This window comes from Anolis sagrei, chromosome 1, assembly GCF_037176765.1.
Source record: "Anolis sagrei isolate rAnoSag1 chromosome 1, rAnoSag1.mat, whole genome shotgun sequence".
Taxonomy (NCBI): Eukaryota; Metazoa; Chordata; class Lepidosauria; order Squamata; family Dactyloidae; genus Anolis; species Anolis sagrei.
In genome coordinates, this window is record NC_090021.1 from 164,340,629 (window position 1) to 164,367,438 (window position 26,810).

Consider the following 26,810-nt stretch of genomic DNA (forward strand, 5'->3'; position numbering starts at 1 on the left):
CTATCTTGTGAAATGTCATTTGAAAGCTACTAGCACTTATTTACCCCAATGATGTTAGCACTTTCCTTGCCAATATCAGATCCGTTTGAAACAGAGAGCACCAATACAAAGTTTTGTCACGTTTTATGACATTCACATAGTGAGGACCTCAATCATTAATGCTGATATCGTATAGAAACATTTATAGGACCAACTCAAAGTAAGAATGTAAATAAGATTGGCCTCGTGTATTATCAGACAGAAACAGCTTTAACTAGTTAATAAATGCACCTGTAATGCTCAACTACGATAGTTTGACAATTTACTGCTATCTTCCATCGCACAACGTGGAAGCCATTGTTCTAGCTCAATTCATTATCATGATTGTGCAATCTTCTATTTTGTCAAGCAATTTTAATTCAATTTATCCTGCCTTTCATCTCTCCAAAGTCTCCAGAGAAAAGATTGTAACAGTGGCAGTCTTAAGAATCTAGAATTAATTTCAACAGTCAGGGGAACACAACAGTTTTCATACGGGGAATCTGTTCTATTCATTTCTAGATAATGAAAACAGCTCTTTAGAAGCACTATATCTTTTTATACAATGCTTACCAATACATCAGGAAAGACATTTAAAAAATAGCCACTTTGCACATGGTATTCTTCACATCCCCATTAGGAAAAAAAAGCCATTTAATACATACCTAAGACAGAATACCCTGAAAACAAAAGCACCCTTTATCAGATGCAGCATTTCATATTAGTGAATTAGACCAACATGCAAAGCTAGATGATAGTGCGGTTGGGCTGAACAGCGGCAGCTATTGCTGTCACCGACACACCACCTCTCTCAGCCCTTTCTTATTCTAATGGAGAGCACAAGGAGTGTCCAATGAGCTGCAAGGTCAATGTTTTCCATCTGTACAGCTGCAGTCTGATGATGCCCAAGGATAAACAGCAAGATAGTAGACCAGAGAGCATCTCTGCGAAAGGTGTTCCCTCCACTTTGAGAAAAGAGTCAGAGAGGCTCAGTGTGAATGTCTGGGATGCTACCACCATGCAGCAGCCCAGGCAGCCCAGCAGCGCTCCAGAGTGAGAGGTGGGCAAGGCAGCATGCAGGGGAGGGCCGTTCAAGCCAGATCAGCGACACTCCAGAGTAAGGTTTGAGTAACTTGATACCTTATCATTTTAAATACACAGAATTCAGTATATCGATATCCGCTATCCTATTGTAGTTCAAGCCTTGAAACAAAACAAGGCTGTGGCAGGGAAAACAAGCAGTTAAATTCTCCCCAAAACAATAAATATAAATGTTTTTTACTAAAATCAGTGACAGAAAAGAAAAAAAGGGAAGCAAACAAACAAACAAAACCAAAGTAAACAGCTCATTTTCTCTGCTGATGAAATATTAATTCATTTTGGCTCCACCTAGTATTAACCTCTGTTTTAATCAGAGTTGCAAACTACTACTGAGCCTCAAGGCTGATGCCATTATCTACTGTGGTATAAGCACACTGGCATTTGCTCCAATTCTTACATACATCTTCATCTGTATGGATTGGAGGAAATGCCAGTGTGCTTATACCACAGTATCTATGGAGCCCCCGGTGGCACAGTGGGTTAAGCCCAGATGCCGGCAGGACTGAAGACTGACAGGTCGCAGATTCGAATCCGGGGAGAGGCAGATGAGTTCCCTCTATCAGCTCCAGCTCCTCATGTGGGGACATGAGAGAAGCCTCCCACAAGGATGATAAAACATCAAATTATCCGGGTGTCCCCTGGGCAATGTCCTTGCAGACGGCCAATTTTCTCACAGCAGAAGCGACTTGCAGTTTCTCAGGTCGCTCCTGACATGACAATAAATAAATAAATAAATCTGTATCTATATATATACATATAAGGAGATGCTCCATGCAGTCATGCCGGCCACATGACCTTGGAGGTGTCTACGGACAACGCCGGCTCTTCGGCATAGAAATGGAGATGAGCACCCACCCTCAGAGTTGGACATGACTGGACTTAATGTCAGGGGACAACCTTTACCTTTACGTATATATCAAGATATAAATACATATACAAATATACAATTTGTACACTATTTTTTCTCCCCCAAAGATGAGCTGCACTTCTGGCTAATCTGCAGAATATTCATCCAGAACTGACACTAACTATTTCATAAAAATGATAAGAATTACATATATCATATATTTGATTAAAAGCACTAAAAAACTGCAACATCAGAAATAATCAGTAGCTAGGGGGAAAAATGTTGGTCCCATTCTGATGTTAGCAATATATTTAAACAAGAGTGCTGGACATCCTCCACTTTTGCAGGTATTAGGAATGGAGAAGCCCTGCAATAGTGGGAAAAAGCAAATAAAAGAAGCTTTAAAAATGTACACGAAAACCTCTCAAGGAATTTCAAGGTCCTCCACTGAAAATAAACCATAGAATCACATTGGAGAACCTAGAAACTGCCTGGAAATGTGTTCTCTGTAGGAATTTCTAGGTCTTGCATCGCAACTAAGGTCAACTTACGACCACAGAATTGCACTGGAGAACCAAGAGGTTCCCTAAATAAAAACATATTAACCAAATTTGTAAATAGCCAAATCTGCAAAAATAAACTGCAAATGTTGAAGACCAACTATTTATTAGTTTACTGTGAGACATACACTCTAAAACAGTACCAGAAATGAAATTGGACTATCCATCTGGATTTCGAGGTTTTGTGACTAAACTCAAACCTATTTCTTTATTGAATCCTACAATACCCCTGGGAAAGACAGGTTCTGCTCAGCTGGAATAAAAACTTATTTTTTTAATTTACTGCTTTCAGAACTATGCTCTTCACTTTATCTGTCCAGTCTCCATATTGGACGATGCACACTCCAAAGGGGGGAAAAATACATACGGTACAACATTTAAAATTATTACAAAGTTTTTAAAAACTGAAGTGTTAAGGAAAGGGAGTGCTGTAGCTGTAGCTGTTGTTCTTTTTTATAAAAAAAAAATCAGTGTGTGAAGATTTCACAGCATCCGTCTGGTCATGCACATGCAATGTTTAGTTAGTACAACAAAATAAGACCAGCTGAAAGAAATGGAGAAAAGTTCTTCTCAGAGCTCATTTACTGAGCATGCTCAAACTCACTCTGCACCAAGAGCAACTACTAAAAGCTTTGTGCTTCCACAATTTTCCACAGACCCTTGGGGCCTTGATTCCCCTGTCACTATTAAATGTCTGATTACACATGATGAATTCATCCCTAACATAATATTAACTCTGCTGGATATTAATCTTCCTTAAGGCAAGTGCAAAGCACGAGCAGTACATACTCTGAAAGTATAATGCCAGCAGTGCCAAAAGGCTGCACCAAAGAGAGGACAGATTTGGAAGAAGGGAAGAACAGAAAATATATTATCAACTGCTCAGCAAATTAAGTACCCCTACACCATCACCATAGAGATTACAGAATAATTATATGCACTGCATATACATGAAAAAAAGAATTCATATCCTGAAGAATATCAATATATGAGGCACTATTTTTTCTTTTTTCACAAGATGCAAGGTACCTACCAGGACAACCTGGTGAGAAGAATTATCTCAAAATAACTAAATACATGGTGACATAAGTTCACCTTTATGAAATATCCGATCCTCTCACAGGAGTCTCATGATAAAAGGATTAATGCTGCAAATTGAATGTTCAGGAAATAAAGCAGCACATGAAAAAAATCTTGATTTTTTTTTAAAAAACTCCTCAATGATTGATGATGATTTTCATATATCCTAAGTGGGTTTCAAATTTCCAAAATGATCTGTTTACTTGGTGCATTTTCTTATTCTGCTTTTAAAAATCCCAGAAAAACAAGAGTTAACATGCTCAGTAACAGGGTGTTTCCATTTAATCCCAAAGTTGCAAGGTGTGGATTTTTTGCCTTATTCTAGCCATGCTAAGCTGGGTATTAAACGAAGTGTCAGAAAAGAAAGTTCTCTCGACGTGGTGCAAGGCATACAGGAGATGTGCACATTAGAAAGAGAAGAGAAAAGTGTACACTTTGGGATAGTGGAAACACGCTCTAGAGTGACAAGGAATTCTGCTTGGGGAGAAAGAACCAGGATCCTGCCCAAGTCACTGCCTTACTGACTGCTGCCTCCTCATCTCTGTCCTACCCTCAGTTGTGGCTGCTGCCAAGTTGGGCTCCGGTGAGGCATGCTCAGGGCTCCTGAGCACCAGCACGTCCCCCTCTTCCTTGCGTTTGATCCCTAGGTCTGTGGAGCCGTGTAGGATCGGAGATCCGGGAATGCTCAAGTCAGCATCATTTGAGAAGTCAAAGCCATCTGGGATTCAACATATAATATTTTTAGTGCCTTTCTACTCTTTCCCTAAACATTCCAACCCAGGAAGGGAAAGGAAGGTTTACATGAAATATACAAGCATGCCACCTGATTTTAATTTTAATGCCAAAGGTCTGGTGGACAGCATATAAATACGTAGGCAAGCTCTACTGTATAAAGCAGATCAGCAGACAGCAGCACATCAATAGAAAGGACAAACATAACTAAGAATATGCAAAAGGGCAGATGTTGTTTTTAGAATCAAAGACATGATGCACTTCTATTATGTATTATCCATTAAAGTAATATAATATTTAGAGTTCCAAGGGATATTATTATGATACAAGCTTTGCTTAAGAAATAATGTCAGTCTAGTTAGGATTCAAGTGTCATTTAGCAAGTTTGTCAGTAAACCCTGAATATATCCATAGTTTCCCAGATACAAATTCTCCCTTGTCTTCTGTTTAACTATAATTCTGGAATTTGATATATATACATATACACACACATATACATATTTCAAATTACCAAACAATTCAAAGGGGCATTTTGAAAAATGTAATACTTCGATAAAGATACAAATTCAAAGAAACTATTTAGCTGCAGTTGCACACAAACCGCTGGCATTTTCTACATGAAAAGTGTGCAGTTTCAAGCAATTTAAGCAACGGGAGGCAATATGACCCATACCACAACATATGAAAAAAGCTATTAGTAAGCCACAATCTCCAGTCCTGATAATAAACTTTCTGTACCCAAGACACCATTTAAGTAACTTAAACCTTTTCCCCAGGAGATAAAATAAGGATAATACTTATCCCTCCACAAGATGCAACCATAATTACACATTCATGCAGATAGTGTATGGAAATGATCTGCACTTATGTACACTAATGAATTTGATATTAATAATCAAGCTCAGAAATCAGTTTGAAGCAATGTAGGTGAAAAATGCGTCATTAAAGTAAAGTAAGTTTTACCTTCTCTTCTCCAGCGATGTCGACGGATTGAAGCCGTAGTAATGGCAGTCCGAGAAATTCTCGGAACTGTTGGAGTAACTTCTACTTTTAAGACCTTCTGTCCTCCTTGTGATGCATCTGGAGCATCAAAGGGTAATGAGTTCTTCATAGCATTTGCAACCTATGACAACAGGAAAACCTTATATAAATGTTACCTTTCCACAAACAGATATTTTTAAAGTTTGGATAAGGAAATGGTGAGAAAGATTTATCATTGCAACCCAAGGAGTCATGCTTAATAGGCAGAAGAAGCCTGCTGTGAGACTTAGGACGAGTTATACTCAGACAAACCCAATCTACATGTGTATTGTCCAAATTAAGAAAAGAAAACCTCACTATCCCTCCTTGAAAGAAGGGCAGGGCAGAGTGCAGCACCCACGTGAGAATAATTTGCTGTTGTTGTTGTTTGCTCTCCATTACAAATCCTCCCTTATGTGGCTAACTATAAAATACAAGATAAAATGCAAAATCATGATGTTTACTTTTCCCAATTGAAAGAGTGAGTGAGTGAGTGAGAGAGAGAGATTTTACACCACTGTATGGCAGGTGTGAAAATTATGTTAGAGTGCTATCCCTTCAGTCATAACCAGCATAGTCAATACTGATGGGTGTTGTGGGCAACAGTTTAACTTGGACGGTTGCATGATTACTGCCTTTACTGTGGAAAAAAAAGTGAAGTACAGACAGTCTCCCAGTTAAGAACAAGGTAGGTTCTGTAGGTTTGTTCTTAAGTTGAATTTGTTTGGAAGTCAGAACAGGTACATTTTTAAGTGTAACTCCAGCCTATCTGTCTGTCTGTCTGTCTGTCTGTCCATCCGTCCATCCATACATATATGTGCTCTCTCTCTCTCTCTCTCTCTATATATATATATATCTACATACACACACACGCACGCACGCACGCACACATATATGAAATTGTGTAACAAAGGGAAGGGTTAACACCCATGTAGTGTTTTTTTGCTGTCTGTGCCCCTGATCAGAAGATCACTGGATTTTGAAAAAAATAGCTTGTTGTGGACAAGGATTGGTGATAAAGCTTCAGTGGATACACCTTTTCCCCATGATAACTCTTTCAGGAGTGAATTTCCCTTCCAATGGGTAGATTTCTCTCACTTCCTGTTGTCTCACCCTGTTTGTAACTATGAGTCAGTTTTAAGTCAGCTGTTTGTAACTCAGGGACTCCCTGTACTGAAAGATGACCCCAAATATAAAAATAAGCCATGATTAATTGAAAATGAAAGCTATTAATATACTCCCAGAGGAGGAAAGAGGTAGGTGGGAAATGAGACGCACAAGGCACATTCATGTGACGCTAATGCAGTAGCTAGGCTTTATGGTGTCATGGTCCCCTCAGAGCATCTGATGAAAGCTATGCAGTTAAACACAATATTTGTAACTAGAAGGGAATAAAAAGAAAAACATATTTCTCTCTTCGTATGGTTCACTGATTCCTTGAGCTCATCTATGTCCCCCTCGGGGTCCTAGGGCCACAAGTTAAGAATCCCTGTGTGATACAATACAGACCTGTATTTTCAATCATATTTGAAATATTATTTAAAGCATTACTGTAAGAAGCCAGACACTGCATTTGTCTTTGTAGAAAAATGAAACAGAATGTGAGAACAAGAATATTCAAGGTCACAGGCAGACAATCCATCCTTCTAGGACCCGATTAACACTTTTGAGACCTCCTTGGAAATAAACTGCACTCAGTTTAATGTTTAATTAAAAGAAGACACTTCCAAGAGAAGAAAGTGGGCTGTAAAGAATTAACAAATGATTGAAAGGAAGATGTGATTGCTCCTATATTAGTACTACAAAATAAGGCAAATCAAACAGGAATAGCTGTCAGTTTAAGTTTCTATTGGGCTCACTGCTCAGCTTTACTCAAAAATGAAACATAAGCTGAAATATCAATCCACCTTCAAGCTTTTGAGTCTAGCTGCTATCAGAGGTAGCCCCATAGCAGGTGCAATGTTTTATTTACATTTTCAATCTAGTAGTGCATTCAGTCATGTCTGAAAGAAAAAACCTGCTCCGACATTTTACTGTGAGGAGGACTTATATTGCTATATTGAAAAACATACAGCTATATATCCTTGCCAACAGTAATTCATTAAGAGGGACATTTAGCTAAATTTATTGGAAAGATTAAAATGCTTTTTTCATTTGCCAAGAAATGATCCCACAGTATTCCCTTGCCAAAAGGCTAGCATTTAAACCTCTGCTTCCTCCACACTTACTTATTTTCCTTCAGTATGATTATCTGATTCTTCTGCAAGAATATATGATTTAGCAATACTTCGTTGTTTATGAAATACACCTTGTATCAATACTCTGCCCTACATCTTTAGAATAATTTTATTGTCATTGTACATTATAAAACAAAATTAAATGCCATCTCCAATACACATGTTGAATTACAAAAACAAAATACTCATCCTTCCACATTAGCAGCTGCAAACCTGTCTCAAACCTGTCCTACCCTATCCATAGATAGTCTAGAAGGGAAGGGCACAGGTAGAAGGTGATGATGGGTGCAACATGAATTGACAGCAGCCTATTTTACTGCTTCCTTGTCAAAGTGACACTTTTACAGAAATTAATTGCTGGCCCATTGGTCCATTTTCTCTATATATTCATCTTGTCCATCATGACTCATAGATGAAGACGTTGAACTCCCATTTCAATATCAGTTCTTTCTTTGTATGTATGTGTACATATAGGTAAAATCAACAACTTCATCAGTTTTTACACTATGGTTATTATGATTATCTATGGGCAAGCAGATCAATACTGGCAGATGTTATATGTTCTGTATCTCAAAAACTAGAGCCGATAGGGGAAAATTGGAGCAATTTTTGGAATCAGCAGGTCAAATATACCCAGAAACAGGGCTAATATTTGAAAGCCCAAAATGTGTGCTGGGAGTGTTATTTCTTAGGTACCATAACTGCCTGTCTGCACAAAATTATCTGTATGAAACTATAATAACAATAATAATAATATTAATAACTTTATTTTGTACCCCGCTTCCATCTTCGTAAAGGGACTCAGGATGCCTCACATATGAGACTAAGTGCCTAAAAACAATGTATAAAATAAACACACAATACAAATCAAAAATAAAACCAAAAGCACGTAAACACAACAATTTAAAACTCAGAACAATGCCCAATAACCTATGGTGACAACTGCCGTAAGACATGGCCAAACGGTAAGCAATAGAGGGAATGGGATAGTGCAAATTGTAGCTAAGAACCAAGAGCACGGGATAAAAGTGCAGTGCCGTGTCATTAATTGCAGACAATTGGGGCTAGACATTCTCAAAGGCTTGTTGAAATATCCAAGTCTTCAAATCTCTATGGAAGGAGGACACTGTGGGGATCTGCCTAATCTCCCTGGGGAGGGCATTCCAAAGCCAAGGGGTGACCACCAAGAAGGCCCTCTCCCTTGTTCCACCAACTGCGCTTGTGACAGTGGTGGAACCACGAGGAGGGTCTCCCTGGAAGATCTTAACACTTGCACAGGTACATAAGTGGGAATGTGGTCACAAAGATAGGCAGGACCCGAACTAGAGAAAATCAAACCATGTATCTGTTCAACTCCCAACCATGCTGAAGGACTGCATATGGTCCCATCAGATGTGATTTAAACTTTCTGCCTAGCATCACAATATCTTATATATTGGAATGTTATTTATGCTGCTGCTATTCACACGTTAATATGTCAATAACCAACTAGAGCATGAAGACCAGACTTTGTTAAGCCAACAACTTAATTATGAATCCAGAGAAACATCAAATTTGCTTTTCTGTTGATTCTGCACAGCAAACTGGTTTTGAAAATGTGAGAGGTATAAAAATAAAATGTTAAACATTATATGCTATGGCAGAGAAATCAGCTGCGTGGTAAAGGAGAAAAATAACCATTGGCACAAGCCTCTCATGTTAGGAGTGGGTGAATGTCAGCCATGCTGAATCACAAATCTTTGCTAGTTGTGTGCCATTCACAAAATAGCTCACAAATGGGGGAGAATAAACATTGTTTACCAAAAAATAAATACACATTCGTTCATGAATAACATCAATTAAAAGTAAATGTGTAATACAATTTCTGGTTAACATTTTCCCCCCCAAAAATCTAGTTTAACCATAAAGAGGTCTGCATCCTTCTCATCCTGCTCACTTGGCTCTTCTCTTAGTCAGAATAGTGAGGACTCTCCATCCATGTTTTGTTTCAATGTGATATCTGAAATAGGAAATCTCAGTTCTCAGGAAAAGACAAAGTACCATCATAAGCCAAGATCAAACCATGGCTTACGACTCCAGCTGCTGTGTAGCCAGTTTGAATCTCGCACTAAATGAATCTCAGATGGACAGTCCCTAGCTTGTTTAAATGGCCTCTGCAGGGAGGGGCAACAGCAAACAAGAACAGTCGAACAGCATGGACCAGCTCACAGACTTATGCCTGGTAAGCCATGTTTTTCTTTTAAAAGATAAGGTTCCTGCTTACTGCAATGTCTAACCATACTCATTCCCATGAATAGCCAAATAAAAACATGTACAGCCGCTGTATTGCTTACTATTCCTTCTGCCAAAGCAAACATACAAGTGTGGGCTGTAAGTAGAGGGGCTCACAGCAAGCAGATAAACACACTTCAGGCAGCCTGAGGAAGCTCTTCAGATTACTAACCGCTGATCCTGTTACCTTGGCCTTCAAAGAGAGAGATGTGTGGGGAAATAACATGCCAGACTAGAAGATGTTTCTTCTATTTCCACACAAATTTATTTGAAAACTGGAAGGCAAACCACCCTTCATTTAAGTTCCAGCTTGGCTTGAATCTTCAACAGAGCAGGAGCTATATTATCAGCAGTACTTGGTAGTAGAAATCTTGGCTTTCTAACTCCGGGACCTTTTTCCTTTGCTGTGCCATAATCTGCTTTTCTTTGAATCACGAAGTGAAGGTGAGAGTGGCATAGTGCTGGCCAGCAGAAACTAGATCAAGCTAATCCTTTTATATGGCCCTTTTCAAAAACTGATACACCGAGTTCCACTTATACTCTGGAAACATAGCAAACATGTGTATGATTTCCCCAAGATCAGTATGGCCAAGAGCACCAGTGAAAATAAAGTTCACTGGTCTACCTCCAAATCTTCTTGAGTGGTTTTCTGCCCATCATCATCACCAAGTATGATTGCCTTCCAAGTTACAGCTTAATGGTGCAACATTAGAAAATGGTGCAACCACCTCTCCACAAAAAGTCAACATTGACACTGAAATACAACACCGCATGAGCTATGCGAGTGCAGCGTTTTTCCGAATTAAGCAGAGAGTGTTTAAGGACCGGGACATCCGTAGCAAGACCAACGTGCTTGTTTATAAAGATATTGTCCTCCCAACCCTGCTATACGCCTGTGAAACGTGGACTGTCTACAGACATCACAATTCAACTCATGAAACGATTTTATCAATGTTGCCTCTGAAAATCCTGCAAATCTCTTAGGAAGACAGGCAAACAAATGTCAGTGTGATGGAAGAAGCAAAGAACACCAGCATTGAAGCGATGCTCCTACGGCATCAACTTCGCTGGACTGGCCACATTGTCCAAGTGCCAGATCATTGCATCCCAAAGCAGTTACTATACTCCCAACTCAAGAAGGGAAAACATAATGTTGATGGACAGGAAAAGAGATTTAAAGATGGGCTTAAAGCTAACTTTAAAAATTGTGGCATAGACACCGAGAGCTGGGAAGCCCTGGCCCTCGAGTGCTGTAGCTGGAAATTCGCTGTGACCAGCAGTGCTGTGGAATTCGAAGAGGCACAAATGAAGGGTAAAAGGGAGAGACGTGCCAAGAGGAAGACGTATCAAGCCAACCCCGATCGGGACTGCCTTCCACCAGGAAACCAATGTCCTCAGTGCGGAAGAATATGTGGATCAAGAATAGGTCTCCACGGTCACCTACGTTTCCACTGCCAAGACACTACACTTGGAGGGCCATCAACCTCAGGCTACAAGGGATCACGTAAGTAAGTAGGATCTTGGCAGTGGGTCCATAGGTGACTGTAGAGACCTATTCTTGATCCGCAAGTTCTTTTGCAATAAGGACATCAATTTCCAGATGGAAGACAGTCCCAACAAGGATTGGCTTGACATGCCTTCCTCTTGACACATTTTTCACTTTCACCCTCCTTTCATTCCCCCAAGATCACTTTGGCCAATAGCACTAGTGAAAGAAAAGTTCACTGGTTTACCTCCAAATCTTCTTTCAGTTGAGTGGTGACCTGCCCATCTCTATCTTCAATGGGCTGAAGCTTGGATACCAAGCTAATTAGGACCCAAGCATTCCTAGTTTCATAAAACTGTACTGTAGTTACAGTCTTCCTTGGACAGAGATAACATAGACAGAGCAGTTGATGTGACAGTAGTTTTCCAATTAGACTAATGCAACATGCTCGATATAGGTCTTGAAGATATTACAGATACTGGAAAAATGTACCAGCTAGATGTCAACCAGAACACTGCATAGAAACTGCTTAACACTCATCCTGAATTTACATGAGATATCAATCTGCTTATTCAAAGCCCTATACAGCTTGGGATCTCAATTTTTGAAGGAGTCTCCCACTACAGAATCCTGTCTGAGGGTTAAGGTCATCCTCCATGTGTCACCTATTGGGACAAAATACCCTGTGAGGCCATGGGAGAGGGCTTTCACCTCTGTAGCACCCCAGTTGTGGAATATCTTTCCCATAAAAAGGCCTGATTGATACAAATTCTAGTATCATTCTGGCTTCGTGTTCCAAAGCCTCTTAGGTCAAAATCATTTAAAATATCTCTAGAAATGCTATTTTTTATTTTAAGCTGCTTGAATTGGTTTTGAACTGTTTGGCTTTAACTTGTAAAATTGTTTACTATCCTTGCTAGTGTGTTTCTGTTATTTTTTCAGTTTAAAATTTGCTTTAATAGTCAAGTTGTATGCTATACCAAGATCTTTAGATATAGGGTGGGACATTTTTTTTAAGAATATTTATTTAGAGCATTTTTCCCACTCTTCAGACAAAATGGTTCCCAGTGCAGCTTAAATAACTAAATAATAGCAAAATTAATAACAAAATGGAAAATAAATAGCATTACAGATGCTACTGCCCAGAAGAATAAATTAAATAGGAAAGAGAATCAGAATGCTATGCAAGCCATTTAGGAGTAACCTATTGAGATTAGTAATGCATGCATATTTTAATCACATCAATGGACTGCAGCATTTTTTCCCTTACCAAAAGTGGCTGAGAATAGAGTTCAAGCTGTGCTCTGTAAATTATGTCATCCAGCGCTTCTTGGCCAATTTCCCACTGCCCGTTGTAACTGCATATGGATAAAAAGGAAGCAAGTGATTACTTTTCTGAACCACCGCTTTATATCCTCATCTTTTATCTTCCAAACACAGCTCCTGAACACAGGTCTTCTGTACTTTTGCGGGATCAATAATTAGATTGACAACCAATCATTCCAACTGCATTCTGCTTGCCTTCCAGTCTGAATAGTGTCATTAGTAAGATTATAATTCAGTAGAAAATATACCGTCTATACTCGAGAATAAGCTAACCTGAATATAAGCCAAGGCACCTAATTTTACCAAAAAACTCGGAAAACGTATTGGCTCGAGTATAAGCTGAAGATGGGGAATGCAGCAGCTACTGGTAAATTTCAAAATAAAAAATAGATACCAATAACATTACATTAATTGAGGCATCCGTGGGTTAAATGTTTTTGAACATTTACATAAAACTGTAATTAACTGTCCAACTCTGATTAAACCATTATTCTTACCTTCTTCAATGTAAATGCGCTTACGTATCCTTCCAATAATAATAGAGTAAAATAAAAAATGTAATAATGATAATAATAATAATAATAATAATAATAATAACAATAACAGAGTAAAATAATAAATAACTTTGACTCGAGTATAAGCCAAGGGGGCCTTTTTCAGCCTAATTAAAGGCTGAAAAACTCAGCTTATACTCAAATATATACGGTATATACTTCAGATACATACACAATCAGGTTATTTTCCACAGCAGCACATCACACAAAAGAACATATTCACAAAGAACAAAGGTTAACTATTTGTTAAGTACTCCAACAGCGGGTTATTCAGGCAGACTCAACTTTTTTCATTATTGTTTTTTCTGTGCACATAGACACACAAACAACTTAGGTGTACTCACATGTATACAGTTACTTGTAGGAGTATATAATTCTCTTTTTTAAAGGTATGCTGATGTGATAAGTCTAAAACAAGCCAGAAGTGCAAACCTTCAGGATCTACATTGATGGATTCACAAGCTAATAGAGGCTCATAAGGCAAATCAGAAGGAAAAAATCAATGACAAAAGGGGCTAGTGTTCAATGCTCGAGGAATGTGATTAAAAAAAATACATCCCTGCCTGGTTTAATTAATACCAGGGAACTCTTCCATATACAAACTTCACATACTTACACAGCATAATAGACTCCAGTGAGTAGTTGTACCATGAATTCAGGATCCAGTACCACTCTGCAATACTCTTCCTTCCAGGGTTTTTCATGTTGCCGTGGAAACCCACACACACAGAGTCTGGGAAAAGATTGTTTATTAGAAATGGACTAACATATTTTCATAATGTTAACTACCGTACATACCGAGACAGATTCTAATCTATAATACAGAAAGAGGAGCAGTGAAATCAATGGGGGAAGTCAAACTAATTGAAGTCCCACTGCATTCAATGGGTTTCATAGAATCAAAGAATCATAGAGTTGGACCTTGTTGAGACCTTGTTGGCCATCCAGTCGAACTCCCTGCCAGGAAGCAGGAAAAACGCATTCAAAGCACCCCCCGACAGATGGCCATCCAGCCTCTGTTTAAAAGCCTCCAAAGAAGGAGTCTCCACCACACTCCGGGGCAGAGTGTTCCACTGCTGAACAGCTCTCACAGTTAGGAAGTTCTTCCTGTTCAGGTGGAATCTCCTTTCCTGTAGTTTCTTCAGAAGCGAGGCAGCTCTGGAAATCAGAGGGCCAATTCCTCCCCTCCCCCTTCCCACACATACACCCAATCAGCCCCTTAGGACACTTAGGTCCTCTGAGGGGTGGCTATTCCAACCAGCTAGAACCCGACTGGCAACCACCACCCAGAAACCCTTTTCATCAGCCGCCCCAAGACTGTGGAATGACCTGCCAGAAGAGCTCTGACAGCCAAATGAGCTGTCAAACTTTTAAGACATAATTAAAGACCCGTCTTGGCCTGCAGGCCTACCCAGTCAACTCTGAACCATCAGTTTTGGATTTGCATTGTCTGTTTGCTGTATTTTGCTCTTTGTATCATGTGTTTTTGTGTCTCTACTTTATAATAGTGTGTGTTTGCTTGATGTATGTAATTTATGTTGTTGAGTTTTGACTGTGTTATACCCCGTCTCCAGTTATGGGGAGAGGCAAATAACAAATAATAATAATAGTAACAGTCCTTTATCAGCAAAAGCAAGTAACCCTTTGGCCGCTAAAAGAATGATAAACGGAGAAGGAACTGAGCTCTGATAATGCATATCTTGGTGCCCAAATTCATCTTCCTCCATATATATTTTTCAGGAACACAGTTTGGGTGCTCCTTTTCTTTTCTATTCCTTATTCATTAATTTCAACACAAAGAATCTAATCCACTATCAAACTAATATTCATTCAGGGGGAAAATACAAAATAAAAAAATGAAATAAAAAGATTTTTGGATTCTAGCCTAAATACAGTGATTCACTGTGCTGAATCTTGTTTACTTGACTTAATAGAGAATATCTAAATCGCATATGTCAAACGCAAGATCCGCAGCCCTCCATGTCATTTTATGTGTCCCTCCTCCAGATGCTGGACTACAACTCCTGTATTCCTAATCATTAGACATCATGACTAGATCTCATCAATCAATCATCAGTCATAATACAGTAACATCTGGTATGTTACTGTTTATTCTGTTTAGTCAGGAAAGTGGGATTAATTCAGATATAAGGTTTGTGGAAGTTATGTCTGATTTCAAAATACCCTTTAACCTTTCCCCAACCTCAGAGCTAAAGGGCTGGGGGTTGCAATTCCCATTAGCCCCAGTCCACGTGCCGGATAATCAAAAGTGATGGGAGTAGTCATTCAATAACATCTGGGAACCAAAACTGAGTAAAAACTAAAGATTACCAATCACTATGAAAAAAATTATAGTTGGCCCTCTGTATCCATGGATTCTCCATCCATGGATTTAATGGTCTTTTGAAGGTGACCATAAGGCTGAGGTGTCTCTTGATGAAAATGAGTTTGAAACTTCTGATCTAGATGATCTACGTTCCTTTATGGGTCTCCAATAAATGAGACTAAACATACCATATGATCAAACGCATAGGATAGGGACAGAGATGGATACTTCTCATATAAGAAAGAACCAGATACTTCAGTGTTAAGTCAAATATAACAATGCACGAAACTTAAGTGTTTTCCTTTGAATGTTGATTACATATTCGCCTCTACACCATCAATACAAAGTTAACATACTCCTGAAACAACTTCAAATTTCTCACCTGGAACTCATCCTGCAAAGTGACTGATAGGAAGAAGCAGGCATATAGACAATAGCAGAGTTGTAACAGAGCATAAGAAAGCTCAGAACCTCAAACCTAAGGAGACACAAGTTCAATAAAACAGTGGGATTCTCATTTTGTATATTAAATAATTAAATTGCTGGGTCCTCTAGGACAAAAGAATTATCAAAGCATACATCTTTTCTACTTCATCCTACTTGGGTTTGGAATACAGGTTAGAAGATGTAAAGATGTAGTTAACTACTGAAAAAATATTAGATAAAAAGCAAAGAATTTCCGTAATTCTACACAGTGTGCTAAATTAGAACTGGAAATCATACATATACTCCAAAGTTTTGTACACATCTTAGACATTCACAATGATTTATAGGATTTTTAAAATTAATGCTATCGCAGGAATTACTATAAATCTAATGTAAATAAAGGAGTATTAGAATAAAAGAATATTAGAAATTGCATATTAGAAAATCTAATATTTTCACTTCTATATAATTGTTACACCCTAAAGCCTAAAAACATTCTTCTCTTCATATTTGATGGTCTAAAATATATGTACAGGCCATTAATAAAAAAGGTGCACCTTACACTCACCTGTTCTGTGCTGTGAATGTTTCTCTTTGAGGGTGAAGATCACTATAAACCACTCTGATAAGGTCATGCTGACACAGAGCTCCCTCAGTCAAAGCCATGGATCCAATAGTCGATGGCTTAAGGTGTACAAAAAAGATCAAAAGGTTGTTTAACTTCAAAACACCATTAAAATGCAGGAAATAGGAGTGACATGGGAAGGTAGCATGAAAGAATAACATATGACCATCCCATTACAGTCCACCAGACACACATAGAAACTCCAGTATAATTTTTATAGATAACCTGTTGTTCTCCCACAAATGAATGCTAGGGACAATTAGAAAGACTCACTCAGTAATACAACTGTATTCTTACCTCATGGTAAATTGATGGCTTGGATAAAGAAGGAATGGTAAAAGATAACACTTTATTGTTCCCATCTTTGTCAGCAATTTCCTACAAAAAAAGAAATAATATTGAAAATTTAAATTGTCTTGGATGATAACATCACATTAATTTAAATAAGTGGTTCTCAACCTGTGGATCCCCAGATGTTTTGACCTACAACTTGCACAAATCCAAAACAGTTTACTGGCTGTTAGGATTTCTGGGAGTTGAAGGCCAACACATCTACGGAAGACCCATCTGAATAGCATACCAAAGCACAACGTTGATGGCAACATGTTTTCAATAACTACTTTTTCGCTTTCCTTTTATAGTCCTGGTTCTATATTTTATTAGAAGTTAAACTATAGTTATATAAATATTCTAAAACAGTATGAATCTTGGAAATCCTGGACAGTATCCTATATTGCTATAGCTATTGTGAGGGGAGCTCACAATGTCCCATACACCCTGAACACTTGTTTCAGAGGATTAAAATATTTTTGGAGCAGGTCTGAGAGTTTCAGGAGAAAGAGACAAGACTCCGAATCTGGGTAACAGATCTAGGCACTCCTAACACAATATGAACCAAGTGCAATGCCTTAAGAGCCCTAGATACTGCCTGATCTTGGAAGGAATATGAGGTCAACTCTGGTTGGTATCTGGTGGGAGACCACCAACAAATACTAGATGCTATAGGCTACATCACAGAGGAAGCAACTGGTAAAACCATCTTGTATCCCTTGCCTATAAAATTCATAGGGTCACAATAGGCGACTTGTATGTCTATGGGACATACAACAGAATGTGATGCAGTGTTTTGTGTTATCATTACTATATAGAAAGATCAGTTCACTTCAATTATTTACCTGTCCAGTTTTACTTACCAAATTATAAATCCCTAGAAGCAGGGCCTCAATGCAGCCATTGCTCTGCCTATCTTTGCTGGCAGTAAGGTGCAGATAAACCCAAATCAATTCTGGCAAGAACTGCAATGTAAACCTTTTCAGACGAACCTCAGAACTACGATAGAGTTCAAAAAGTTGGTGGCAGACAGGTTCCAGGAGCTGAAGGGGACCCAAAAAAAAAAGCCCAGCATAAACAACAGATCAAAGGTTATTATTATGATCTATTAATTCACACAAAGGATGCTGATAAATGCAAAGTTGCCAAGAATGAAACATGCTGGTCTTTAAAAACTGGTTTTGCAATTCTACTGAAATTGAGTTTCTCAACCTTTTACAACAAGATGATAGGAAAACACTGAAAAAGATTCAGAAAACCAACCAAGACGACAAGCAAGAGACAAAGAAAGCATTGCCTCAGAGAATTTATTCACTGAATGAATCCAGAATAAAAAACCTGTTTCCTTGATGTACTTCTTTTCCTTCTGAAATATATTGTAGTGCATTTTCAGTTCAAAGAAGAACCTCAAAGTATCATACAGCAAATACATTAAAACCTAGAATGCTTTTAATCAGTCAGACTGAGACCAATAAAAAACTAACTGGAACAAAATTACATTCAATCCTTATCAAAAGCTAAACTCAAGCTCTTAACATTTTGAAGATTAAAAATAAGGAACTCCATGGCCCTGTTTCACATCCTAGGCCTCAGGATGTTAGAACACACAGGAGAAGTGAAATTTCATAATTATGAAATTAACATAGACTCGTGCACATTGTGCGTATTCTTTAAGACAGTGGTCTCTAAACCTATGTCTCCAGATGTCATTGGACTTGACATCTGGAGCCCCCGGTGGCACAGTGGGTTAAACTCCTGTGCCGGGAGGACTGAAAACCAACAGGTCACAGGTTCGAATCCGGGGAGAGTGTGGATGAACTCCCTCTATCAGCTCCAGCGCCTCATGTGGGGACATGAGAGAAGCCTCCCACAAGGATGATAAAACATCAAAAACATCCTGGCGTCCCCTGGGCAACATCCTTGTAGACAGCCAATTCTCTCACACCAGAAGGAACTTGCAGTTTCTCAAGTCGCTCCTGACACAACAAAAAAAAAATGGACTTGAAATCTCAGAAGTCCCAGTCAATGTAGTCAATGGTTAACTATTCAGGGAATTGTAATAAGTAACACATGGGGTCCAAGTTTGGGAACTATTGTTTCAAGGGATATAACTGCAGAAATCTGTATTTTTTATTACCTCTTTATCTTACATTTTTTGATCCTGAAAACTACATTAGGAATTCACCCAAAGGACTGCAAGGCTCCTTCGACATGGAAAACTGAATAAGAGCACTTCCCCATGGCCAGAAATTGAGCATCGCCTCCAGACACCGGAGATGGAAAAAATGGGAAGGCCTTTACCTTATCTATGTACTGTATGTTGTTGTTCATGTAAATAGGCATTGAATATTTGCCTTAAATACATACTGTAAACAGCTCTGATTTCCGCCGAGGAGATAAAGCAAAATATAAATAAAGTGTATTTATTTATTTTATTTAACAAAAAGTTAAGGAACTAAGAAACTGCTATTTTTATACACCAAAACAAAAACTCCTTAGAAAAGTTCTTCTGACCCTGAGGGCAGGGAATTTCAAACAACACCACCCCATAAAATGTCCACTGGGTGCAATAACAGCTGTCTGCTGCACCGCTGTTATGTTTTTGCTCCATCCAGTGTCCTTCTTTCTGCTTTTAACTATAATTCAGTAGCTTTTTAAAAACCCATTATTTACATAACTGTAACTCTGCGCCCCCGGTGGCGCAGTGGGTTAAAGCGCTGAGCTGCTGAGCTTGTTGATCGAAAGGTCGCAGGTTCGATTCCGGGGAGCGGCATGAGCTTCCGCTGTCAGCCCTAGCTTCTGCCAACCTAGCAGTTCGAAAACATGCAAATGTGAGTAGATCAATAGGTACCGCTCTGGCGGGAAGGTAACGGCGCTCCATGCAGTCATGCCGGCCACATGACCTTGGAGGTGTCTACGGACAACGCTGGCTCTTCGGCTTAGAAATGGCGATGAGCACCACACCCCAGAGTCAGACATGACTGGACTTAATGTCAGGGGACTACCTTTACCTTTAACTCTGGTTTATTTAAAGCTAAAAAGCCAGGGCAGTTTAATCATGACTAGTGTGGAAAATATATTCCTTTGAGTAATCTATTAATAAACTAGACCCAAATGTACGTAATTATTATGTTTTAAAACATATGGCTAACCTCATGCAATACTGAATGAAATGAAACGTAACACCCTCTATGTTGACTACCATTAAAATCAAGAAAATATATTGAATACAATTAAATGTTTTAAATAGAGTGCATGCAACTGGGGGAAAAAAATCTCCCAACAGTTAATGATTACTGAAGTAGAATAAAGTAGGATAGATGAAAGCAAAATTTCACCTGCCCTAGTTAGGTTAATGGAAAAGCAATTATAAATCTCTTTAAAAGAAATGTATTATTATGTATTTTGCCACTGCTTCTAAAAGCAGTGGCAAGCCACATACCTCATTATTTGGATCTTGAATGACCTTATAAAGAGCTGGCACCAAAGATTTTTTTCGGTGAAGTGTTGCCGCATAATTGGAGATCTGTATTTCAGGTAATGCCTAGGAGAAGAAGAGAAAAGTTTGGTTACTTTATTTCTTGCCATTGACTGAAGCAAGCAAATCACCAACTTCCAATTCATTCTCCTATATCAATAGGCCACTGCAAAGGGAGGAAAAAACAGGCTGGTGAAGTGCAAAATACTTTTACATACTGCCACAACATAGGGCAGTTTTGATGCATGCTTACTATTTAAAATCATTTTACTCACCTTGAATTCTGATAGCCATTCTTCTACCACACCACGTTCTGATCCTAGCATCTTCTTACAACTTCTACTCCTCTTTCACCTTTAAGAGGGAAAAGCAGTAATGAAGAACAGTGTCAGCTACAAGGCAGACAAACTCAGAAGAAGCTGTTCAAATATTTGATAGTGTGATTTTATTTCAGGTGATCTGATTGCTACCTTTAATAATCTTTATTGCTTCCTTTTTACACAATCGGTAAAAAGTAAAATCACGTGTAAACAATTAAAAAACCAGTTTTTAAAAAAAATGGACACACAACAAAGAACATAGGGATACTATTGAAATCAGGATAACATGAGATGGAGTAAATATTTTTCATGTTGATGTATTTCTAAAGGCTAAAGTTATAATCATGCTTTTAAACACAATTGGTTATACAAAGGGAGAAGCAGCACTATCTTCAAGATACACTAACCATGCTTGTTTTCTTATCAAATATAATATAAGCAAAGATCAATCAGAAAAAGTTGAAAGACATTATGGACTCACAACATGTGATGTCCTCTAACAATAAATTTGGCCATGGAACAAAGGAAAATAATGTCCTGAAGTCAAATGGTATTGTGGTATATCCGTTTCCCTGACCTGTTGCTGAGAAATTCTGAAACTTCTATTCAGCAAATAACAGCCTCATGATACATAGTATGGTCATTTAGAAAACAATAAGAGACTTTATTGAAGTTATAAAATTATCTCCTAAATTTCTAAGTATGGTTTTATAAATGCTAATCTCTGTACTGTACAGCTAGGTGATTTTTCCTACTATAGATCACAGTCTGAACTAAGCCTCAGACTGCGATCTATAGTAGGAAAAATCACCTAGCTGTTCTGCTCTTTTTGACTTGTTTTTGGATTTTGCTGCAAAGCAAAAACTGCTTAGCAACCATCTGTAAACTTGAATGGTAATGCAATGGTAGTCCACGCTCTGGTTACATCCCGTATAGACTACTGCAACACTCTCTACGTGGGGTTGCCTTTGAAGACTGCTCAGAAGCTTCAAATGGTCCAACGTTCGGTAGCCAGGATACTAACAGGAGCGGCACTCAGGGAGCATACAACTCCTCTGTTGCGCCAGCTCCACTGGCTACCAGTCTGCTACCGGGCACAATTCAAAGTGCTGGCATTAGCCTATAAAGCCCTAAACGGTTCTGGCCCAACTTACCTGTCCGAACGTATCTCCTCCTATGAACCAGCTAAGACATTAAGATCATCTGGGGAGGCCCTGCTCTCAGTCCCGCCTACAACACAGGCACGCGTGGCGGGGACGAGAGACAGGGCTTTCTCAGTGGTGGCCCCTCGGCTGTGGAACACCCTTCCTACAGATATTAGATCGCCCTCCTCCCTATTGGCATTTCGGAGGAAAGTGAAGACCTGGTTGTTCAAGCAGGCATTTGAATAGGCAGTGTAATGAATATAGGAATACGGAATAACGGATGATGAGATTGGATCTTGATTCTACTGATGAGACGCTAATGAGATGTTATATTGATGTTTAATTGTTTACTATGTTATTGTTTTAATTGTCCCTTAACTGTTTTTATGATGTTTAGCATTGAATTTTTGCTATTGTTAACCGCTTTGAGTCACCTAAGGGCTGAGAAAAGTGGTATATAAATGAAGTAAGTAAATAAATAATGGGTAGTGGAAGTTTAGTAGAATCATAGAATCATAGAGTTGGAAGAGACGTCGTGGGCCATCCAGTCCAACCCCCTGCCAAGAATTTGATTTTCCTAACTAATAAGGAGAAAAAATGCTGAAGATTTTTTAATTACCTAACAATACGCTGATTTTACTCAACACTTATTAGAGAAGCCCCTATATAGATAGATAGATAGATAGATAGATAGATAGACACACACAAACACATACACACACACATGCATGCATATTGGGACATGCCCTGTATTACGTCTCCTTTCTCTTTATAGATCAGTTGTGTGAAAGATATCCTGACAATGAGCTAAATGTTCCCTTAGTACTAAGGTTCCTTTACAGAAGAAGTCAAACATGTGTTCTCCCAGTATTCTGGAACAGATGCATTCTTCATGTCAGCCACTGAGCTGAAAGATGCACAAGGTGGAGGAAGAGAAGGGCTTCTACTTCTCAATAGTCTCTAGAGACTCCTTCAGCAGCCCCCCATACTGTCCTGCACTGTCAAGGGAGCTCACTGATGTCCTAAAGGAATTTTCCAGAGAACAGGGCTATGTAGGAGGAAGGAAGAACCCAATACTTTTAATTCAACTTCTCTTTGGAATCTCCTTTTTTTTTTAAGTACAAAGGGATTAAAGTATGTTGGTATTCAGACAGATTTAGTTATCACATGCATTTGTACCATTATTTGATTTTTGGGGTTTGAAATATTTTCTAGCAACTTTTCAGTAGTCATCTTAATATTGATAATTGTCTCTTAACTAAAGGCAGAAATGACTAGTTGCTGTACCTTTCAAATCAGTACCAAGCTAGGTTTTGAAATCTGTGTGTGTGTGTGTATTTTTAACAAACTACAATCAAGACTGTTCAGATAGACAAGAAACAATGATTGCACACAGTTCCCCAAGTCCAGGAATTATAGAAAATTCAGATTTATTCACATGTTAAGTCAAATTCACATTTTAAATACAAGTAAAATTACAGCTGACCTTCTAGGTTTGCTTTTTCTGTATCCGGGGTTTCAAATCATACACAGGGGGACCTTGGAACCAAAATACAGCAAATATATAGGAAATATCAAACAATATCCTATGTGTATGTGAACTGGCCCTTCTGTAATCCATAGAATTGTTTGCCAGAGGAAAACTGGCACGTACGTTTATATTAAAATCAGAGTTAATGATCTATGGTTAGTTTGTCTCTGTGTGTTTGTCTTTAAGTTGCTCGTTGCCATATGGCGACCTCATGAATTTCATAGGGTTTTCTCCTTCCTCTGAAATATAGTCTACAGCATATGGCATTTGCCAGCAATCTCTCATACAAGTACTATCGAGGGCTGGCCGTGCTTAGTTCCAGAATCAGACAGGACCTGGCACTTTTGGGGAGGACATTTAGGTCTGCCACCCTGATCGTAAAGGAGAATATAGGAATGTTTTACTTTACCTCTGATTGAATAAGTTAGTCCTCTAAAGGAATTGATGGAGGAATGCCGCCATTTTCTAGTTTGGAATGCATTTGTCTGCCTTTCAAATGATCACAAGTTCTGCCAACAAAGAGACACAAAAGAAGAATACAGTTAAAATAGTCAGAAAGCTAGACACAATTTGGTCACGCTAAGCAACCTCTCTTCCTTAATCATGCTTCTTTCATGGCTGCAACCATTCCTTTTCCTTCCAGCTATTGCTATCTATAGAATCATAGCGCATCATCATGATTATTAAAGACATTTATTATTGCACAGGCTCTGGGCATATAACTTTAGATAAAAAAGCAATCACTTCACAACATCATTACCATTTGAAATGGTGAAACAAAAAACACTGCTGCCACCAGCAAAATAAAATTAACTTATATTTCTCCCTAATCTCCTAATATAGTTACACACTTAATATGACAAATAAGAAAATGACAATATGGTTCTGATGCATCCCATCATTAATGTAAACATAACAAGGTGCAGGATATAAAATTACCACAGTGATTCAAAGAATCTCTTCATATACCAATGATTGTATGCAATAATAATTTATGTTTGATACGTATTTAATCACCAACATACAAATATATCTATAACAAAATAATTAGCGCTATGTAAAATGTGTTTGTGTATCAGGAATTCTGACGTGTACTACGTCAAAATAAAAAAAAATGGACCCAGAGAAAATGACAACTTTGCAGTACTTAAATGCAAAAACATTCAGTTTTAATATAAACATTTGATATAATACAGTCCATCATTCTTAAGTTTCTGAAAACAGAATTAGAAGGGGGAAAATATAATGGCATCTTCTTAAACAACTCAATGCAACACAGAAGTACTGCTTGCAAGTGCTTGTTTGAGACCAGATTTCTTTACCTTTTTACATGCTCCCACCACCAGTTTCCCTAGAAACAACATCATGCAGTCATCCTACACTAAGCCTAAAAGACTCGTCAGCTACTGTGTGATAGCCCAACCAACGCAAATCAAGACAGATTACTAGTCCATCTTTCATCAATTCCTCTAAGAGGGTTTGCTCTTCTGCGAAATGTAATATTGAATACTGCTTGTTCTTTTAAAAAAAAACCCACTTCCATTGTCCTCATGCATGGAATTTCTTCTTCTCAGATCTGTTCTCATTTTCTGATAATAAGACTTCTGTCCTTTTTGAATCCATCTGTTCTGTCACACTAGGCATCAAGACATATCCAAACAAATGTTTTCAAAAATCTGGATGAATCTGCTCCAAATAGCAGCAATTTCTCATTCACGTTTTGGGAAATACACATTGCACATCCATTTCGATGTATACAAACAAATACAGTCACTTTTTTTCTTAACTAAAAAGCAGACGGTAGTATTATACGATGACTATATCCCCTTGAAGGTATATATAATCAGAGGAAGACAGTGGAATCGAGAAAGACACCATTCTGATTCCTCCCCTTGACATTTGATGTTTTCCTTGCTGGAATGGATTGAATAGCTTCCCTCTGCCTCTCTCATGACAAGTGGGGCTATGCAGCAGGAGAAATAACTGAGCAAGATCATGATGATTTCTATCCGTTGTGTTGTGATTTTTGAGGTTATACCATATACAAGCCCAATTTGTATGGAAACTTCATAAACCAAGAAGCCACTATGCATACATCCTTTCAATCTCAAGAATTTCAATCATATGCACTCTATTATGATTCCCAAAGATACATGGGAAAACTAAGTTTGTATTTGGGCCTTTAAGGAACAACAATATTACTCTCATCTATACAGATACGTTCTTTTACACTGTGAAAGAAGAATACTTCACTGAAAGTAGCCACATTAGTTCTCATTCTGAAAGGTTTTAATTGACTTCTATGGCCAAGCAACTTAGGAAGATATACATGCTTCACCTTCTAGGGAAGACACCACATATTTAGAAGCTCCCATTCTATACTCCAGCAAAACCAAACAATATCTTCTCCATAAGGACACAAAGGCAATTCCACCACTCCTGGAAGGAAGCAGAGGGCAACTGCATTCACCTTTGTTCAGTCGCTCTCTCGAGTTTGCTAAGGCATTTCAGCAAGGTTATCCATACCCTTTGTTGACAGTGTCAATGAAAACAAAAGTTGAGGGAACCAGAGAAGGTAAATAGGAAAGTTCCCAATGAAAACAGAAAAGGATCAGAGGACATCTAGTGAGTTCTCCATTGAACATTATCGATCAACTAGAATTTATTTCAAGGCCAGGGTCTGCAAGCTGAAACTTTCATTGCAATGGTGATGACGGCACGCTACCATCAGGTGGGACACAACTCCCTACCTGAGGCTAAGCAGGCCTAGGGCCTGAATACTCCATGGAAAGAAATTTATGTGCAGTACAAGTACTAAATAAATCCAACCTTTTGTAATTATATTAGGATAATCAGAAGATGAACACCTTAAAGATTTTTTAGACAGGTACACTGTGAATTCTCTCACTTGAGTACAACAGCAATTGCGCTCTTCATCATTCTGTAGCATGAGCATAATTTGGGCGAATTTAGGTACATATTAACTAAAAGTGCTGCAGCCAACTATTTTCAATGTTTGAAAAGCCCAGCACAGAATGTAACCTATTAAAGGAGAACAGAAACTCTATCATTAATCATCTTAACAAAGTCTCTTTCCATTGTAGGCCAGAGACAGGTATTCAATTTGACCAAACATTCATAAAAAGCAAAGGAACAGGGGAGAGGAGGAAGCATCTTAAACCCTACTATTTCTGTAACTGTGATCTACATCTTCACCCTTATTATTGATTTGGTGGTAGAAACTTCAGAAATCTCCAGAAATAAAAAATACACATTTGAACAACAGAATGTTAAGCTGTTGAAAGTAGAATAAATAAAAAGTGAACAGTTGTCTGCATGTGTTGACAGCATTGCTAACTGATGAAGGAAGCTGCTAGCTTTTCAAAAATGCTGTTCA

At 38.4% G+C, this 26,810-nt stretch overlaps 1 protein-coding gene across 2 annotated transcripts in view; it reads right to left on the reverse strand.

The window, feature by feature from the left end:
* The window catches only part of HYCC2 (hyccin PI4KA lipid kinase complex subunit 2), a 60,806-nt gene that overhangs the window by 10,513 nt on the left and 23,483 nt on the right, over positions 1 to 26,810 (reverse strand). Inside the window, exons 2-12 of one of the 2 annotated variants that reach the window (XM_060783313.2) lie at positions 23,823 to 23,922; positions 20,693 to 20,771; positions 20,382 to 20,483; positions 17,803 to 17,982; positions 16,907 to 16,987; positions 16,553 to 16,668; positions 15,941 to 16,036; positions 13,849 to 13,965; positions 12,623 to 12,710; positions 5,302 to 5,461; positions 4,157 to 4,324 (exon numbers count right to left, since the gene is read on the reverse strand). In XM_060783313.2, the coding sequence (XP_060639296.2) occupies positions 4,157 to 4,324; positions 5,302 to 5,461; positions 12,623 to 12,710; positions 13,849 to 13,965; positions 15,941 to 16,036; positions 16,553 to 16,668; positions 16,907 to 16,987; positions 17,803 to 17,982; positions 20,382 to 20,483; positions 20,693 to 20,743 (1,159 nt within the window). In that variant the 5' untranslated portion in view covers positions 20,744 to 20,771; positions 23,823 to 23,922. The remainder of the gene's footprint in view (positions 1 to 4,156; positions 4,325 to 5,301; positions 5,462 to 12,622; positions 12,711 to 13,848; positions 13,966 to 15,940; positions 16,037 to 16,552; positions 16,669 to 16,906; positions 16,988 to 17,802; positions 17,983 to 20,381; positions 20,484 to 20,692; positions 20,772 to 23,822; positions 23,923 to 26,810) is intronic. The other variant, XM_060783318.2, reaches the window with a different exon arrangement.